The 20,141-nt window shown below is 47.3% G+C and overlaps 2 protein-coding genes across 3 annotated transcripts in view; one reads left to right on the forward strand and one right to left on the reverse strand.

Annotated features, from left to right (window-relative positions):
* LOC115092963 (zinc finger protein 567-like) overlaps positions 1-20,141 on the forward strand; it is a 1,005,854-nt gene that overhangs the window by 512,965 nt on the left and 472,748 nt on the right. The gene's annotated exons all lie outside the window — the stretch shown is intronic.
* Positions 1-20,141, reverse strand: part of LOC115092993 (oocyte zinc finger protein XlCOF6-like) — an 86,254-nt gene that overhangs the window by 31,471 nt on the left and 34,642 nt on the right. The window contains exon 5 of the mRNA XM_029604547.1: positions 16,154-16,261. Within this exon, the coding sequence (XP_029460407.1) occupies positions 16,154-16,261 (108 nt within the window). The remainder of the gene's footprint in view (positions 1-16,153; positions 16,262-20,141) is intronic.

The following is a 20,141-nucleotide window of genomic DNA, read 5'->3' on the forward strand; positions in this document are numbered from 1 at the left end:
AGACGGCCTCGGTTTCAGTTGAACAGGCAGTTTCGACCAAGTAGGCCATCAGCGGGAGCTCAGAGGCAAGGTGCTGGGAGGCAGCAGCAGGCCTGGAACTAGTCCTTTTGAGGCAGCAGAAAGTCAGGCAGAGACAGCCTCAGTCAGGGCTCTGATGGAACCAAGTACTCACAATGAATTGAGGCTGGTCTACTCCTTTTTTCCTCTGATTGGAGGCCACCTAGCTCTATTTTACGAGGAGTGGACCAAGGTTGCGTCAGACCAGTGGGTTCTCAGAATGATAAAAGACTGTTAAGCTTTACAATTCTCTTGCCTGCTGCAGGACTTGTTTATGGTTACCCCTTGCACTCTGTTCAACAAAAGAAAGGTGGTTCAAGAGACTGTGGACTGGTTGCAAGCTTTGGGAGCTGTAGTTCCCATGCTGTTGGGGGAATGAGGGGCAGGCAGATATTCCATATATTTCATGGTTCTGAAAAAGGAGGGACCCTTCCATCCAATTTTGGATCTAAAGAAGGTGAATGTGGCTCTCAAGGTTCCCCGTTTTCAAATTGCATTCGGTGATCACAGCAGTGCGCAAGGGAGAGTTCCCGGCTTCCCTGGACTTGTCCAAGGCATACCTGCACATTCCTATCTGCCCAGATCACCAGTGGTTTCTCCGCTTCACGATCCTCGGGAAACATTTTCAGTTTTGTGCTCTTCCATTCGGATTGGCGACAGCACCTCAAACGTTCACCAAAATGATGGTGGCTGGTGGCGGTGGCACTCAGGAAGAGGGGCATATTGGTTTATCCATATCTGGATGACTGGCTCATTCGGGTGAAGTCAGAGGTCCTTGGCACTCAGGTGGTGGCTCAGGTCCTCCAGCAGTTGAGATCCCTGGGATGGGTGGTGAACCTGCCAAAGAGTCATCTCTCCCCATCTCAGGTTCTGGAGTCGGAAAGGTTTTCCTCACGGAGGAGCATATTCTCCACCTGCAGAAGCAGGTGTGCAGGCTGTTGGAAGCTGCAGTTCCCAGGGTCTGGGATTAGATTCAGGTGTTGGCCTCAACATTGGAATTGGTCCCTTGGAAATTCTTGCATATAAGGCCTCTGCAATGATCTCTTCTTTCCCAATGAGACCCACTGTCGGAGCAGTTCCATCTGCCTCTCTCTCTCTCGAGGAACTTGCCAGGTCCAGTCTCTCATGGTGGTTTGGTCGAGAACCGTTGGGACATGGAGTAGATTTGGAGGTTCTGGATTGGGTGGTAGTTACCACTGATGCCAGACTTTCTGGCTGGGGGGGCAGTATGCCAGAATCAGTCGGCCCAAGGGCAATGGGTTGAAGAAAAGAAGTCCTGGTCTATCAATTGTTTGGAGATGAGGTCAGTGAGATACGCTTTGATGGTATTTCTGTCTTTTTGAGCGGCCGCTCAGTGCATATTCTATCAGACAATGCGACCATGGGAGCTTATATCAACCCACAAGGGGGACCCAGGAGCCGAGCAGTGGCCCTGGAAGCGCAGGAGTTGTTTCTATGGGCAGAGCGGCATCTAGCTATGCTAGCGGTGTCTCACATTGCCAGGGTGGACAATGTGCAGGCAGATTTTCTCAGTCGTCAGAAGCTGGATCCCAGGAGTGGGAGCTGTCAGACAAGTCGATGGCTCCGATATGTCACCAGTGGGGGGACTCTTCATCTGGATTTGATGGCGACATGGAAGAACACCAAAGCGCCCCAGTTCTTCAGCTGCAGAAGAGAGCATGGAGGCAACAATACAGAATTATAAGCCAAATGTCCGATCTGGATTCTTTATTGGACAGAGAGAAATATCTTTAGACAAGCCCGACTCAGGCCGAGTTTCGCCCTTTTACAATGGGGCTGCGTCAGGGGCTACAACATACAAATAAATAAGTAACACTTGTAAACAAATATAAATCATAAAAACATAAAAGACACAAATTTCAAAACTGACATGTAAAATGGTAACATACATATATGTGGTGTAACATATAGAATTTAAAAATAAATATGATATGAAGAAGTGTGTACATGGGAAAAATATGTTCATAATTACAAATGTATTGCCTTTACCTCAGCTTTATCATTTTGGGATTTCTGAGTGTCCGGGTCAGAAAAAACAATAAAGAATCCAGATCGGACATTTGGCTTCTAATTCTGTATTGTTGCCTCCACAGCTTGGTTAGACAGCCTCCCTTGCTGTTTCATCAGTCCATCACTTCTGAGAGGAGAGCATGGGGCAGAGGGCAAAGATGCTCTAGTTCTATCCTGGCCCCGAGGGATTCTTCTTTACATGTTTCCTCTGTGGCCCTTGGTAGGGAAGCTAATAAGACGAAAAGAAAATCATCCCGGGGAAGCGATTCTGGTGGCGCCAGAGTGGCCAAGGCACCCGTGGTTCACAGATCTGATCAACCTGGTGGTGGACAGTCTGCTCAGGCGTGCACATCTGCCAACTCTGCTTTGGCAAGGTCCAATATTTTCAGAGCAGGCAGATCACTTCTGTCTAGTGGTTTGGCTTTTGAGAGGAGGTGTTTGAAAGAAAAAGGATATCCGGAGGATGTCATTACCACCTTGTTGCATGCTAGAAAGACTTCCATTTCATTGTCGATTGGAAGGGTCTGGAAGATCTTTGAGTCCTGGTGCACTGGTCGAGGAATAGTCATAACGCAGGCTTTGGTAGCTAATATCCTAGCCTTTTTGCAGAAAGGTTTGGTTAGAGGCCTGGCTTTTAACTTTCTTAAGGTTCAGATTGCGGCCTCGGGCTGTTTACGGGGCAAGGTGCATGGAGTGTCCTTGGCTGCGCACCCGGATGTTGTTTGCTTCCTCCAAGGACCAAAGCATCTGCGTCCTCCTGTGCAGAAAATATGTCCCTCGTGGAACCTTAATCTTGTTCTGCGAGGGTTGTGTGTAGTTCCTTTTGAGCCTTCGAGAAGGGCAACAGTAAAGGATCTCACTTTGAAGGTAGTGTTTCTGGTAGCCATTTGTTCCGCCCGAAGGATCTCTGAACTGCAAGCATTATCATGCAGGGAGCCTTTTCTGAGTATTTCGGATTCCGGGATTTCTTTGAGGACGGTGCCCTCTTTTCTCCCGAAGGTGTTGTCTACTTTCCATTTAAATCAGACCTTGGAGCTTCCAGCCTTTCCGGATTTGGACGCAGTAACTCCACATGCTAGAGTTACGATGGCTGGACGTAAAGAGGGCTTTGTTGTGTTACCTCATAATCACCAATAGTTTCAGGGTGTCGGACCATCTCTTTATTCTGTGGAGTGGACAGTAGGAGAGGACAGAGGGATTCAAAATCCATGATAGCAAGATGGTTGAAAGAGGCAATAAGCTTGGCTTATATCTGTAAAAGGCCGCCCAGTTCCGGAAGGATTGTGGGCACATTCAGTTAGATCTCAGGCGATTTCATGGGCCAAATGTCAATTGATGTCGCTGCAAGAAATTTGTCAGGCAGCTACCTGGAAGTCGTTGCACACTTTCGCTAGACATTATCATTTGGATGTCAAAGTCCCAGAGCTGCGGGATTTGATGAGGGTGTTCTTTGAGTGGGACTCTCCCAGTCCCACCCTGGTTAGGGAAGCTTAGGTACATCCCAGGAGTCTGGACTAATCCGGGTATGAACAAAAAAGGAAAATTGGTTCTTATTTGCTAATTTTCATTCCTGGAATACTATAGATCAGTCCAGAGTCCCGACCGGGTTGGGGCAGAGTCCGCTTATGCTTCTGTCATTCTGATATATACAGGTGGTAGAACTGGTGAAGATTTCAAGTTTGTTCTCCTGGTTTGGAGTTATGAAATGAAAAGTTTTATTTCAAAGCGGGGTTTTACCCTTTTTCCCTGCTCAGCTGTGGGACATTGTTAGCACTTCGTTAGGTTTGTTATGTGGTGAATCTTGGCTTGGAAATAGGTCAATACTAAGGGACTGCAAGTGGCACTCTGGGTTATATGCCAGTAAAACTTTGTCTCCATTTGCTGGAAGGGAGGCATAATCCCAGGAGTCTGGACTGATCCGTGGTGTGGTATTCCAGGAACAAAAATTATCAGGTAAGAACCAATTTTCCTTTACCTGCAGTACCACAGATCAGTCCAGACTCCTGAGTTTTGCATCCCTGCCAGCAGATGGAGACAAAAGTTTTGCTGACACTGTACATACCCTAGTGTTCCACCTGCAGTCCCTGAGTATTGACTTGTCCCCAAGCCAAGATGATTACCACATTAAAAAATTTTAACAGCATCCTCCCCCAATGAACAGGAGGATAGTGATGCCATACCCACTGGAAACTGTATCCCAGAAATTAAACTAAATAAACCGCATGAAGAAACATTAAAAACTCTGCATTACCCACAAACCATCATAATGAGCAGCCAGCTCAATGGGCGGGTCTCTGGACTGAGCTGTGGTACTATAGGAATGAAAATTAGCAGATAAGAACCAATTTTCCTTTCCAGTATGTACCCAGATAAATTTAGACTCCTGGGGTGCACCTAAGCACCACTGCACTAGGTGGGAGCTGGAGAGTCCCATTTGCAGAACACTCTCACGAAAGTCCATGGAGGCCAGAGCCCCTACATCCATGCAATAGTGTCTGGCAACTACCAAGTAGCCGCCATGCAATCTCCTGTGGAGCTACCTGCTGAGCCTCCGTCCAAGAGGTTGCCTGAGAACGTGTCAAGCGAGTCCTCGAATCACCAGTCACCGGTCGACCCTTAGATATATACATCAAACCAGTTGCCTCTTTCAGCCAACTCATAAATGTAGTCTAAGAAGCCTGACACTCCGTCTGTGGACCATTCCACAGAAGAAAATGGTGATCTGATCTACAAAATTCATTAGTAACTTTCAGATACCACAACAAAGAATGCCTCCGATCCAAAAGCTTAAGTCCTCTTGAATGAGATGCAGAGGAATCCAAACTTGAAAAGGATGGAAGATCCAAAGCCTGAATAAGATGGAATGCCGAAACCACCTTAGGCAGAAAAGAAATCTGCAGAAACGTATCTTGGTATGACAAAGCCTGGAGATCCAATATCCTCCAGACTGAACAAAAAGCCCACAGAAAATCCACTGTAAGAGTCAAGTCCTTTAAGAGTGCCATCCTCAGAGGCCCCAAATTAAGATTCTAAGCCTTCCCCATCGAAGGACGCAAATTATTCACCCCTGAAGGAAAGGTATGACATCCAGATGCGCAGACAGAGAATCACCCTCTACCTTGCCTTGGATACAGCTCAAAGTTGCTACCTGTACCCTCGGAGAGGTAAAGGCCAGACCCATGACCACAACTTCCAGAAAAAAGTCAAAATATGCGATACTATAGCTTGAATAGGGTTGATAAAGCTATAGCAAAACTTTATCCATTTCCGAAAGAGACGTATAACAGGCCTTGAAAATGATCCAAGCTCACACATCCACTAAAGATGTGGAGGTTCACCTAAATTGCAAAAAGGAAGTAATAATTACTTCAGAATATCCATTTTGTCACAGCCATCTCCTCTCAAAAGCCAGACCACAATATGAAAGCTAGCTGCCTGTTCCACAAATAGTGTACCCTGGTACAGAGGACTTGACAGATGGGCGAACACCAGCGATCTGCCACTCCAGAGCCATAGACAACAAATCCACTCCAGAGCAAACAAAACACACCGCCTGAATATTTCTCCATATAGAAGAATGCCTCTAGGCCATAGCAGAACAAAAGCATCAAAAGAATGCATCGAAGGTATGATAGGATCAGAGCACTAATGCCTTCTGCTCCATGCTCTCTGCGATGGTTGAAAAACGAGATGGCTTGGCAATCTATGCGGTCACCAATAATGTCATATGAGGATAACCACATCTCCAATGAATGAGAAAATCCGCCTAAACATCCATCCTGGCTATGTTAGACCCCTCTAGCCGCTCCAGGTACTCTCTACCCAGAGAATCAACGCCTGGATGTTCTGAACCACAACGTGATTCTTGGTTCTTCCCTGTCGGTTGATCTAGGCCACTGATGCTGCATTGCTTGACAGGAACTGCCTTGAACGGCTACGTAACTGTGGGAGAAAGGCAAGCAAAGCATAATGCCCTGCTTTCATCTCTAATCGAATGCTAGACCATAAAGCCTCCTTCTTTGACCACTAGCCCTGCGCCAAATGATCCTGACACACTGCTTCTCAGTCTGAAAGGCTAGCATTGATGGCACCATCCAATCCATAACTGCCAGATTGCTCCAAATAAATAAAGCATAGCCAGAAGGAAGGCCAAATAACCAGGAGTTTTGTGTGTTTGTATTAAATACCTGATCAGAGGGCAGGCAAAAACCAAGAGATTGTGTGTTTGTGTAGTGAAGTAATAATTAGAGATTTCATTTAACTCAATATTGACTGGGTAGTAAAACATCAGGACATGTTAGCAAGAAAAAGTTCCTGAATGGAATAAATGACAGTTTTATGGAGCAATTGGTGCATGAACTAACGAGAAAGGGAAAAATTTTAGATTTCATTCTCAGTGGAGCACAGGATTTAATGAGAGAGGTCACGGTGGTGGGGCCACTTGGCAATAGTGATCATAATATGAAAAATTTGAATTAATGACTGGAAGGGAGACAGTAAGTAAATCCATGGCTCTAGCACTAAACTTTCAAAGGGGAAACTTTGATAAAATGAGAAAAATAGTTTTAAAAAATTGAAAGGTGCAGCTACAAAGAGTGTGCAACAGGCATGGACAGTGTTAAAAATACCATCTTAGAAGCGCAATCCAGATGTATTCCATGTATTTAAAAAAGTGGAAGGAAGGTTAAATGATTGTCAGCATGGCTAAAATGTGAGGTGAAAGAGGCTATTTTAGCCAAAAGATCTTCATTTAAAAATTGTTGAAGGATCCATAAGAAGAAAATAGGATAAAGCATAAGCATTGGCAAGCTAAATGGAAGACACTGAAAAGGCAGGCTAAGAAAAAATTTGAAAAGAAGTTGGCCATAGATGCAAAACTCATAATAAAAACATTTTAAAATATACCCAAAACAGAAAGCCTGTGAGGGAGTCTGTTGGACCATTAGATGATCGAGGAGTTAGAGAGACACTTAGGGAAGATAAGGCCATTGCATAAAGACTAAACAAATTCTTTGCTTTGGTGTTTGCTGAAGAGGATGTTGGGGAAATTCCTGTTCCAGAGATGGTTTTCAAGCATGACGATTTAGACGAACTGAACAAAATCACGGTGAACCTGGAAAACTTAGTTTTTGGGTACTTGCCAGGTTCTTATGGCCTGAATTGGCTACTGTTGGAAACAGGATGCTGGGCTTGATGGACCCATGGTCTGACCCAGTATGGCATGTTCTTATGTGGTAGACATGACTGACAAACTGAAGAGTAGTAAATCACCTGGACCAGATGGTATACACCCAGGGTTCTGAAAGAACTAAAAAATGAAATTTCAGGCCTATCATTAAAATCATCCATTCTACCTGAAGACTGGAAGGAGGCCAATGTAACCTCGAATTTAAAAAAGGCTTCAGTGGTGATCCGGGAAACTATAGACCGGTGAGTTTGACTTCAATGCTGGAAAAAATTGTGGAAACTATTATAAAGAATAAAATGATATGATACAGATCTATAAAATTATGTTAAGGGCTGCTGGCCACAGCCGCCCGCGGCAGCCTCAACTCACGCCATATCATGCTTGGCTCACTAATCCCAGTACACTTGCAGCTGTAGTCAGTTGCAGCCGACGCGTTCCCCTTGGCTCCCTGTGCTCCACGTGACGGCTGGGACACTGCCGACCAGCGTTCCGACCCTGAGGCTCCCTAGGTGACCGCACGCGCCATCTGTCCTCCCTTTAAAGAACCAATGGCAGGAACTTCAGGCTCATCCCCGGCTGACGACAACTCGGGCCCGGGATATTTAAGGACTACCTCCAGCCACCACTAACTGACTCGGCAACAAGTTCCATGGTTCCTATCTGGTGCCTGCTCCAGCTCTTCAAACCTGTTGTTCCTGCTCTACAGATCCCTACGCTTCTTGTCGGTATCCTGCCTCGGCGTTTCCTGCTCCTCAGGGCCTGGCTCAGCGCTACATCACCTGGGACCTTGTCTTGGTGCTTCCCGCTCCTTGGGGCCTGGCTCAGCACTGCTTCACCAGGGACCCTGTCTCGGCGCTTCCTGCTCCTCGGGGTCTGGCTCAGAACTTCTACATTGGAGATCCTGCTTCATAGCTTTCACTTATCAAGACCTGGCTCAGCGCTGCAACACTATTGGATTGTCTCTCTCTGTCCCCACTCCTTGGGGCAACCTCCAGCGCTTCTACAACAGAAGGACCTGTCATTGCATTGCCGTGTCTCAGGCAGTTCCTCTGCACTGCTACTCTACTCGCACCTGCTACAGCAGATGTCCCGCTCTAGCCCTACTTCAGCATACCACAATACAAGTCTCTGCTGCTGCACCTCCTCACCTCGGGGCCACTCCCACGTGGTTATGCTCTACAGTCTTCAGAGCTGCAGTGGTCTTTCACCCCTTGAGACTTTCTTTCCCTCTCAGTCCAAGAGTGCCTCAGTCTTGGACTGTACCTATCCTCACCGACACTCTCTGCTCCCAGCCGCCTACTCTCTCTGGGACCAGCCACACAGAGGTGCTCCTAAGACCAGCCGGCCCCGGCACCCAAGGGCTTAACCTGCGGGGAACAAGGGGCCAGTACTAGCAAAATCCCTGTTGCCTCTGTTCCCGTCCAGCCTCGCCTCCTGACGGTGGGGACCTGAAGGGCCCAATCCCTCAGGTAGCGTCAACCCCACCTCGGGCCAAGGGTCCACAATTCCTAACAAATCATGAAAGCACTTGAACAGGTTAATGTAAAGGAAAATTGGTTCTTACCTGCTAATTTTTGTTCCTGTAGTACCAAGGATCAGTCCAGACTGCTGGATTATGCCTCCCTTCCAGCAGATGGGGTCAGAGAAAAGTTGAAAAGCACCCCCTGATATCCCAGCATGCTACCTGCGATCCTTCAGTATAATCAATATCAATGCAGAATGAAGTAAATTTTACAACCAATGACTAGATCAATGACTAGATCTAAAAAACCAGAACATGTGAAAAAAAACAACCACATCATAGTGTCGTAGCAGAGGTGCACAATCCTCGAAAAATTCTGCAAAGAGAAAATACAATTAGCCGAGCGGACTCTCCATATATATCCATGTGCGGGCATCTGGACTGATCCTTGGTACTACAGGAACGAAAATTAGCAGATAAGAACCAATTTTCCTTTCCCTGTATGTACCAGGATCAGTCCAGACTGCTGGGATGTACCCAAGCTGCCCTAAGAGGGATGGGACCCGGAGAGTCCCACTCGAAGTACATTGCTGCCAAAAATATCCACTTGTGGATCCTGGACGTCCAATCGATAATGCTTAGCAATGTGTGCAAAGATTTCCAAGTGGCTGCCCTGCAAATCTCTTGAGGCGACACACATTGGCTTTCTGCCCAGGAAGCCGCTTGCGACCTGATGGAACGCGCTTTAAAACTATCTAGTACTTGCTGCCCGTGACATATGTAAGCCGAGGCAATAGTAGTCTTAGAAGCCTTACACCCCTTCTTAGGACCGCTCCATAAGACAAACAGATGGTCAGATAATCGAAAAGGATTAGTCACCTCCAAGTACCTCAAAAGAATCTGGCGAACATCCAATCTCCTCAGATCCCGGTCCTGAGTAGAATTCTGATCCGTGTCTGGAAAGGCCGGCAACTCAACTGTCTGATTGACATGAAAGGCCGAAACCACCTTTGGCAAAAAGGTGGGTACCGTCCGAAGCAAAACCCCAGAGTCTGAAATTCGCAAGAATGGCTCTCTACTTGACAACGCTTGAAGCTCGGAAACTTGTCTAGCCGAACAAATAGCTACAAGAAAAAACATCTTGAGTGTTAAATCTTTCAATGTAGCCCGTTTGAGAGGCTCAAAAGGAGAACCGCAAAGCCCACGGAGAACCAGATTCCAACTCCATGAGGGACATATCGCGCGTACTGGCGGGTGCAAATGTTTGGCCCCCTTCAAAAAAACGGACTACATCTGGATTGATATAGGCTACTGTCATCCCACTGTCCGACAGGACCCTCACTGACTGACCTCACACCAATGGCAGAAAAGCAAGTAAAGTGAAATGCACCGTTCTGGTCTCTAACCGATTGATAGACCAGGAAGCCTCTTTCACAGACCAGCTGCCCTGAGTAGACTGCAGCTGACAATCTGCTCCCCATCCAGACAGACTGGATTCAGTAATGAGAATCACCCAACCAGGAATCTCCAGCTCCACGCCATGAACCAGATTGGAAGTTAGCAGCCACTAAGACAGACTGTCCCTTGCATCTCCCTCGAGCAGCAAGGGAAGATGAAATTCCTCTGAGAGCAGATTCCACTGAGTTATGGCACCAACTCCAGGTTTGAAGCCATCAAGCCCACAACCTGGGCACTGGCAACCCCAACAAGCACCAAATTTGCCCTGCAGCTTCAGAACACGTTCCTCCGTGAGAAATACCTTGCCCTTCTGTGTGTCGAACCAAACTCCAAGATATTCCAAGGAACTGCGATGGCACCAGGTGACTTTACCAAGTTCACCACCCAGCCAAGTGACTCGAGTGTAATGTTCACCTACTGCACTGACCAGCGACAAAGGTCCTCCAATTTAGCCCTGATAAACCAGTTGTCTAGATAGGGGTGCACCAGAACTCCTTCCCGACACAATGCCACCACCACCACCATAACCTTGGAGAACATATGGAGCGCCATCGCAAACCAAAGGGAAAAGCCTGAAACTGAAAATGCTGACCCAGAACCATGAACCGCAGAAATCGTTGATTTGGCCGAATGGGAATGTGCAGGTATGCCTCTGTCAAATCCAGAGAAGCCAGGAACTCGCCCTTGTACCCTGCTGCTATCACCAAACTCAGGATCTCCATCTAGAAACGCGGAACTTTGAGTGCTGCATTTACCCTCTTTAAGTCTGGAATAGGACGAAAGCTGCCGTCCTTCTATGGAACCACGAAGTAAATGGAATACCTTCCCTCACCTCGCTCATCTCGGGGGACTGGAATTACCGCTCCTAACTTCAACCAGTCCAGCATCACCACACAGAGAGAAACCAGAAACAAAGCTCAGTTGGGCCGAGCAAATTCTAATGCGTAGCTGTCTTTTACTACACTGAAAACCCACTGATCCTGGGTAATTTTAGCCCATTCACTCCAAAACCACATAAGCAACCTCTTATAAAAGGAACGGTGGAGTGGACCAGCCTCGCCTGATTGCAAGGACTTAGTCCCAGCTGCGCCACTATCTGTGATGGCCATGAAGGGTCTTCAGCCCCCTTGAAAGGACCGACCCCAGGGCTGGCCCCGGATAGAGAATTGCCTCTGTGGACTGCAGCTCCCCTTGTAAGGCAAGACCTCCTACTATCTCAAAAACAGGACTGAGACTGAAAAAACCTCTTGCCCTTAGGATTATCCTCAGGCAACCTGAATACCTTATTTTCACTCAGATTCTTAATCAACTGCTCCAGGTCCTCACCTAACAAGAGCTGGCCTTTGAAGGGCAGAAACCTCAATTGAGACTTAGACGACACATCCACCGACCAGTTACGCAACCATAATAACTTCCTAGCTGATACCGCAAATGACATAATTTGCGTCAATGTTCTCAACCGGTCATACAGAGTATCCACTACGTACGTCACTGTCACCTCTAACCTGCCAGCCTTACTAGCCTCCTTGCCAGAATTCAACTGACATTCTGAAGCTGCTGCACCAAATGCAGACAAGTCTTCTGCATAAAACTGGAACACATGGCTGCTCTTAAACCCAGAGTCAACACCTCAAAAATCCTTTTGAGATAAACCTCCAGTTTTCAATCCTGAGTTTCCTTCAAAGCCACAGACCCCGCAACGGAATGGTCATCTTCTTGGTAACAGTTGACACCACAGCTAGCACTTTAGGAAGGGAAAGCAGATCCAGCATCTGCTCTGGTAAAGGGATAACGCTTTGCCATTGCCCTCCCAATTCTCAAGCTGGCATCAGAAGTACCCCACTCCTGATCCACCAACTTCTTTACTGACTTATGATATGGGAAGGCTCTTGCCAGGCCCCATAGCCCATCCAGGACTGGATCCACCCCTTCCATATCAGAGTCCTCCTGCAGAAACTTTACCCCCAAAGCTCCTCCTGAGGAATCAATAGTCCTAACTCCTCTTTACGAAACAGACAGACCACCTCATTACCCTCAGAAACTGGAATCTCTTTCAGATCATCCCCCTGAGCTGTGCTGTCCACATCCGGATCAATCATCTGATCATGTGACGGAGGCACTCCCGAGCTCCTCTTCTGACTCATCGGCAGCCGGATTAGGGGCCAACAAACACTGAACGAGAGAAGGCTGCTTTCTCCGAGATTGCCCTGGTCTGGAACCCACATCCAGACCCTCAGAAGGTCAGGCCTGGGTCTCCAGCTCTGCTGCATTCGCCTCCTGCTGAGCCAAATAGGCTTCATGCAAAAAGCAAGACAAAATCTGCAGAAAAGGGCCTGGAGGCACCAGCCACCAGCGAAGAGGACCCAGAAACAGGCAGAATGGGACTATCAACCCCATTTGCTCCCCCCTGCTCCTCCCCGGGGTCCAAACAAACCGTGAAAAGCCTTGGGGGGAGGGGAAAATCCCCCCTCCTCTCCACCGGCGCGGCAAGGGCTATATGAGAACTCAAAATGGCCACCATCCCCACGCCAACAGAGAAAGGAGCTCCGATGTGAGCAGAACCCCAGCGGGAGACAACGTCCTCTTTTTTGCGGCTACCGGGCCATCGGATGGCCCTTCGCCACCCGACAAGCAATCGGAGAAAAGTCTGAAATGGTTCAAGCGTGCACAAGCCATGCCGCACACGCGGCCTCGCACCTTAATACCACTGTCAGCCTGCCGACGCAGCAACCGCTATGGCTAAAACATTAAAACTCCCCGGCTGCCAAGACAGCAAAGGCAGGGAGCCATCTCTTCAACCTACTCAGGTTTCTTGATTGTGCTATTCTATTTTTTCTTTTCTTTTTTTTTTGAACAAACCTACCTCCTATTATGGAACACAGAATTGGTAACAAAAAAGAAAATCGGCTAAATTAAAAAAGGACAGACAAAGAAAAACAACTACCCTGAGCCTGAAGCCACCTCAGCAGCCTCATGAATCGGAGGGATCTGGACCACCAGATTTACACCCCATGGAAGCAAGGAGCAAGCATACAAAAGGGACACCAACCCCCAGTTCATCCACCTCGACCAGACAGGGAAGGATCCACTAGGACCCAAAATTCCCCTGGGAGGAAGGCTCGTAAAACCACAATAGTCTTCTGACTGCAGAACTGCAGGTTTTGCACCATCTACTGCTGGAGACAGAGAAATACTGAGGGAACTGCAGCAGTGTCAGTAAAAACTTTGTCTCCATCTGCTGGTTGGAATGCAAAACCCAGGAGTCTGGACTGATCTGGGTATGTACAGGGAAAACAACATCTGCAATGCCCACCATGACTTAGAACCTAGTAGCCCTGTCCAAACTCCTGCAGGAATCATCAGCCCACTCTGTCAGGGGATTCACCCACCAAAAAAAGGCCCTAAGCACTCTCTAGAGTAGGGCACACAGTTGAAATACTATAACAGAAGGGAACTAAAAACAGCACAGATCCTGGAGAAGATGTCCATCAAAGAATTTCCCCTGGAAATACCCTGCTGCGCCCTAACTCCTTCACCCCTGTCAAGAGGAAAAGCGTAGGATTTGCCCATAGTCCCTGACATTAAAATGACTGTGGGACCACTGCCTGCCAGATCACTATCCTGAACTTTACCAGGAAAGAGAGACAGAAAGAGACAAATTAGCCGCCTTTAGTGGCTGTGATGGAACTATTTCCCTCCCACATGCTGAAACCAGAGACACTAAACCTGCCCCGCAGATCCAGCCTCTCTGCTTACATCGGGCGCGAGTATTATAACAGGAACCTCTGGTCTTGGCCCCTTAGACGATCTCCCACCCTGCTTCCCACAGGAGGGCTGTCCCCGAGCCATGACCATAAGAGGGAAAACCCCACCACAGCACCCCTGGAAGTCACCTCCCGTAGAAGCGATTACCATGGTGCTTGCTGATTTAAAAGCATGAACTGAGAGCCCCCACGCGCCTTGATGCTGCCGGCTTCCTCTCCTCGCTCTCAAGAGTGAACACATGCTTCTAAATTAACTGGGTGCATCCCTGATACTGCTGGAGCACACTGACACTGCAACTATCCAGCCTGTATTTAGTGCGAATGACCGACATGGCGCCATGGGATCCCCTTCTCACTATCAACGGGAGCGTGCACAACTGCATCCCAAACACTTTGCCTGTGCTAAGTGGGAATACTTTGCCCGTCATCGGCGAATTTGTCCTCATGCTCTCAGCGGAATCTAGCAAGGCGGCAATGCAATATTAATGCAATGCAATATTAATCTGAGCAGCAGCCTCCTATTCCTGCTACCAGTAAGATCAAGTACAGTGGACTTCTTTTCTCTTGCAATTAAAACAATTTGTAAAACAATTGGTTTGCACTGGGTGAGTCTGCCATGATGCCACTGAATGCCTGCCCGCTGACCACAGAAACATGCATCCAGGCATTACTGGCTGAGCAGCAAGACTCAATCACCCAAAGTCACAAAGTCGCCGGTGGCTAACACCACCTCCCCACTGAGCATAGCACCCTCTCGGCAGGAGAGGCAGCCTCCACATTTTCTAGTTGTTTTACAAATCTTTTTAATTGCACAAGAAAAAAAAAAAGAAGGCCGCTGTACTTGATCCTGCTGCTCGGATTAATACTGCATCACCCCTTTTAAAGAAAAAAAATTACATCCCTGAAAGTAGTCTTCTTTTCCAGGAGCTAGCATAGGAACCGCAGCCAAGCTGGGAGAGGTAGAAAGACATGAGGGATCCAGTATCATCAGATTTCAGCGCTCTCTCAGGGCAGAAGCAAACCAAGGGTCACCATCCTCCTGCTCGCTCGCCTTAACTAGGAGGGGTGGCCCCGCCAGGACATAAAACCTCCTGGGAGGACACTTCCAAACTTCTATCTTCTTCTTTCTTCTCTTTTTTTTTTTTTTTAAACACTCCAGACTGCAGGTTTTACACCATCTTCCATCTGCTGGAGTCAGAGAAATACTGACGGTCTGCAGGTGGCACACTGGGTTATGTAGTGTCAGTGAAACTTTCTGTTTCCATCTGCTGATAGGGAGGCAAAACCCAGGAGTCTGGACTGATCTGGATACATACTGGAACTGAATTCTAAGGACTTAGTAAAGGTTGAAAATGTAAGTCTTCTGGTGGAAGGAGTTAATGACCCTCTGTAGCTATGAAAAGGAGCTAGGGAATGCATGCAGCTTCCCCCAGTACCTTGATAATGAAAACTGCTGCAGAATCCCACCTCCCCCCATCCTGTCTCTGATATTGGTGGTCACTCTGCTTTTCTCCCTCTTACTGTTTCTAGTGTGGGCCTTCCTTCTTCCTTCAATTCTGCTGATTCCACTGTGAACTATCCTGCCTCATTCCCATCCCCTGCTGGTGTTAGTGTGGCCCTTCCTGTATCCCTCCCTACTGCTGCTTCCAGTGCGTCCCATTCTACCTCTCTTACTCCAGCCCCTTCCAGTGAGGCCATCCTGTCCAGATCACAGAAAATAAAACCACAAGCTGCTGCAAGGAAGAAAGGGTTGGCATTTTGGAACTGTGCTGAGAGAAGTCAGAGATGGTGAGGGGTGGAAGAAAGGATAAAAAAAAAACCTGATAGCGGTCTAGAGACGGAAGGTAATGAAAGAAGATGAAGAGAAGAGAAGGGACAGCAAAATATGAGCAAGGAGGGAGAAAACAAAGGAGAGAAAGAAAGATTAAAGACAGGAGAGGAAAAGGAGTTGCCTCCTATGGGAAGAGAGACGGGTTGCAAGAGAGAATGAGAGATCCTTTATCCATCAAAAACAGAGAGGGATCAGTACATGAAAGGAGAGAAGTAGAAATAATGGAGATAGAATAAACAAAGTATCCACCTAACAGGGGTTAGAAGTCACAGGCCTTGATTTAATCCTCATTGTGCATGAAGTAGAGCAGCCATCACCAGCTTTAATCCAGGATACATCACCTGCTCCATGCAGCTACTCACATGAGCTTGTGATCATCAGATTTCCTCCATCCTCACATTCCTCGGGCTCAGTCTTGAATTCCTCTTGCTTAAATCGGATTAAAATGTCAGGTTTGACGGTATGGGAAACTGGTATAGAAAAAAAATTGTTACAGTATGGTTAGAAAAATAACCCTTGAGCCTATAGTATCAGTGTAATCAAGTTCAGACTTACACTGTGTTCATAGGCACTGTCAGCAATGCAGATCTAAGAAATGAGCAGTGATCATCATCAGAAATCCATAACAGCGGTGTTCTGATGATTTTACCACTGAAATGGGCAACGTCATTCCTTCAAGATCATGAAAAAGATCTGGTGTGGATATTGCTACTCTATAAAACAGGCTCAGAATTTCTGTCAAAAGGAGCTGTCCTTGAAGTCATTGCATTTAAAATATGAAAAGTATGATAGCTGTAGCACAATCAAGAATTTAGCAATAAAAGAATAACTACCATGGCTCAGACTGATACTTGATCCTGCCTAGAGCCCATCCATATTAACACTAAGCCCAGCAAAAAAATTCTGTCCTGGCTACTCCGTATGTACATTATATATATATATATATAGTAAGAAAAAATATGTATATATATAGTGAAAGAAACAAAAATTAAGGCAAAAAACACACTAAAGTGTTCCAGATAAAATTTCAATAACATTGAAAGATGCCTGAAGAGGCAGTATTATCATATAAAAGAAATAGTGTTTAGGACATAAAACTAAAATACACTGAGGACAAAAAAAAAAATCAGTATTACAAAAAAAATAGTGCAAAAAGGAAAATTGGTTCTTACCTGCTAATTTTCGTTCCTGTAGTACTACGGATCAGTCCAGACCATGGGTTGAGCCTCCTGTCCAGCAGATGGAGACAGACTAAAACTGAAAGGGTATCCTATATCAGGATACAGCCTATCCTGCACCCCTTCAGTATAAACATTATCAAATCAGATATAACCCGTAAAAAATCAAGTAAGCAATCAGAAACCGATAAATTGAACAATTGAACCATTGAAAGAATTCTGTATAAAAATCGCTCTTATCTGGTAGATACTTCCGGTGCCTTAAAGCAATAATAACAGATTCAGGTATCCAGTATCCAGGAATCTGTAAAGAAAGAAAGAAACTTCGAGCAGACGGAACAGATCGATCACGGGAGGGCGTCTGGACTGATCCGTGGTACTACAGGAACGAAAATTAGCAGGTAAGAGCCAATTTTCCTTTCCCTGTACGTACTCAGATCAGTCCAGACCGTAGGATGTACCAAAGCTTCCCTACATAGGGTATGACCGAGACAGTCCCGCTCGAAGAACCTGCCGACCGAAGGAGCCAAAAACTGGAGCCTGTACATCGAGGAGGTAATGACGAGCAAAGGTATGCAGAGACTTTCAAGTAGCTGCCCTGCATATTTCCTGAGGAAAGACAGACTGACTCTCCGCCCAAGAAGTGGCCTGAGAACGCAAAGAATGGGCCTTTAAGCCCTCCGGAACCGATCGGCCCTTACAGATATAAACTGACGCAATAGCCTCCTTTAGGAAACGAGCAATCGTGGCCTTAGAAGCCTTGTTGCCCTTATTTGGACCACTCCAGAGGACAAACATATAATCTGAGACCCGGAACTCATTAGTAACCTCGAGGTAGCGCAGTAAGACCCGTTTACATCCAGGCGCCGGAGATCACCGCCAGACGTGTTCGCTATATCTGCAGAAGTAAAGGCCGGGAGTTCCACCGACTGATTGACATGAAAGGAAGACACGACCTTCAGCAAAAAGAAGGGTACCGTCTTGAGGGAGACCCCTGAATCAGAAAAACGTAGAAAAGGGTCCCTGCAAGACAAAGCTTGGAGTTCCAAAACCCTTCAAGCGGAACAAATGGACACCAGGAAGACGGTTTTGAGAGTCAAATCCTTAAGGTAGCCCGCTGCAGAGGTTCGAATGGAGCCTCGCATAGCACCCGAAGAACCAGTTTAAGACTCCACGAGAGACAAATAGGCCAGACCGGCAAATTCAAATGTTTGGCTCCCTGAGGAAGCGAACGACATCCGGATGAGCCGCCACCGCGTAACCATCAATGTTGCCTAATAAGGAACAGAGGGCAGAAAACTGCACCCGCAAGGAGCTGAAAGACAAGCCCTTGGAAAGACCGTTCTGGAAGAAGGAAAGGACCTGGGATACCGGAGACTTGCGAGCTGACACTCCCGCTGCAGCGCGTGCATTTTCAAGAACCTTCCAGACCCGGACATAAGCGAGAGAGGTAGACAGCTTCCGGGCTCTCAACAGTGTGAATATAACTTCTTCCTTATATCCTTTCTTTCTCAATCTCCGCCGTTCAAAAGCCATGCCGCTAGACAGAAGCGATCCACCTGTTCGAAAAATACAGGACCCTGCCGCAGGAGTCAGGGAAGATGGCCGAGTCGGAGAGGACCATCCGTCGCGAGGTTCACCGATCCGCGAACCACGGTCTGCGGGGCCACTCGGGAGCCACTAGGATGATGGGGCCCCAATGGAGTTCTATTCTTCTGAGTATCTTTCCTACCAATGGACAAGGGGGAAACATGTACAGGAGAACACAGCAAAGCCAGGGAAGAACCAGCACATCCACTCCTTCCGCGCAATGCTCCCTTCTGCGGCTGAAGAACCTGGGAGCTTTCGCATTGTTCATTGTGGCCATCAGATCTAAGTGTGGGGGGGGGACGGGACTCCACCTGCGGACGATCAGATTCATCGCTCCGTCTGACAACTCCCACTTGCCAGGGTCTAGCCGCAGGCAACTGAGGAAATCGGCTTGAACATTCTCCTTCTCCGCTATATGTGAAGCTGCTAAGCAATCCAGGTGATGTTCCGCCCAGGCGAAGAGCTTGCTGGCTTCCAGAACCACCAAGCGACTCCTAGTGCCTCCATGCCGATTGATATAGGCTACCATGGTGGAGATGTCCGAGAGAACCCGCACCGCCTTGCGAAGGAGCAAGGGAAGAAAAACCTTGATACAAGACGGACCGCTCGAGCCTCCAGCCGTTTGATGTGCCAGCAGAATTGAGCTGGGGACCAGTATCCCTGCTTAAGCTGGGTTTGACACACCGCTCCACAGCCGGAGAGGCTGGCATCCATTGTAACAATGATCCACTGCGGCATCTAAAGGGGCACCCCCTTCAGAAGATGGGCAGGCGAGAGCCACCATTGCATCTCGGCAATGGTGGAGAGCGGGAAAGGCATCCGAAACTGCTCCAAAACCGGTTTCCAGCGGGATAGCAAAGCCTTCTGTAATGGATGCATAAGCGCAAAGGCCCAAGGAACCAGATCGATAGTGGAGGCCATGGACCCCAGGACCTGAAGGTACTCCCAGGCCGTGGGTAGAGAAAGTGAGAGAAAATTGCGCATTTGTTCCCGGAGTTTGAGCATCTGGAAGGAACACTTTGCCTACTCGCTCTTCAGTATTCTCCTCGAAAAGCATTGTGGATAGATATAGATACAGATATATATAGATATATAGATATAGATATATTGGAGAAATTACTTACCTGATAATTTTGTTTTCCTTAGTGTAGACAGATGGACTCAGAACCAATGGGTATAGTGTACTCGTGCTAGCAGTTGGAGACGGATCAGATTTCAATCTGACGTCAGCCCCTAGTACATATACCCCTGCAGGAAGTGCAGATCCTCAGTATTCTTCCTTGCAAAGCATTGGATATATGTTTGACTGACCGATTGGTTAATTTGGTTAACTTGTATAACTTCGTAACTATATAAATGTTATAACTTGATTAACTGGAATAATTTGAACTGGTCGATTGAGTATAGCTGGAGACCGCCAGGGAGCTCAACCGGAAAGCGTCGACACCCAGCCAGGTGGGAACCTAGGTAAACGAAAAGAGGCTTACCCTTGAACCATTTGCAATACCATGCGTGACGGCAGCCAAAGGCGGGCTGCTGAGTCCATCTGTCTACACTAAGGAAAACGAAATTATCAGGTAAG

Source organism: Rhinatrema bivittatum, chromosome 1 (assembly GCF_901001135.1).
Source record: "Rhinatrema bivittatum chromosome 1, aRhiBiv1.1, whole genome shotgun sequence".
In the NCBI taxonomy this organism is placed as follows: Eukaryota; Metazoa; Chordata; class Amphibia; order Gymnophiona; family Rhinatrematidae; genus Rhinatrema; species Rhinatrema bivittatum.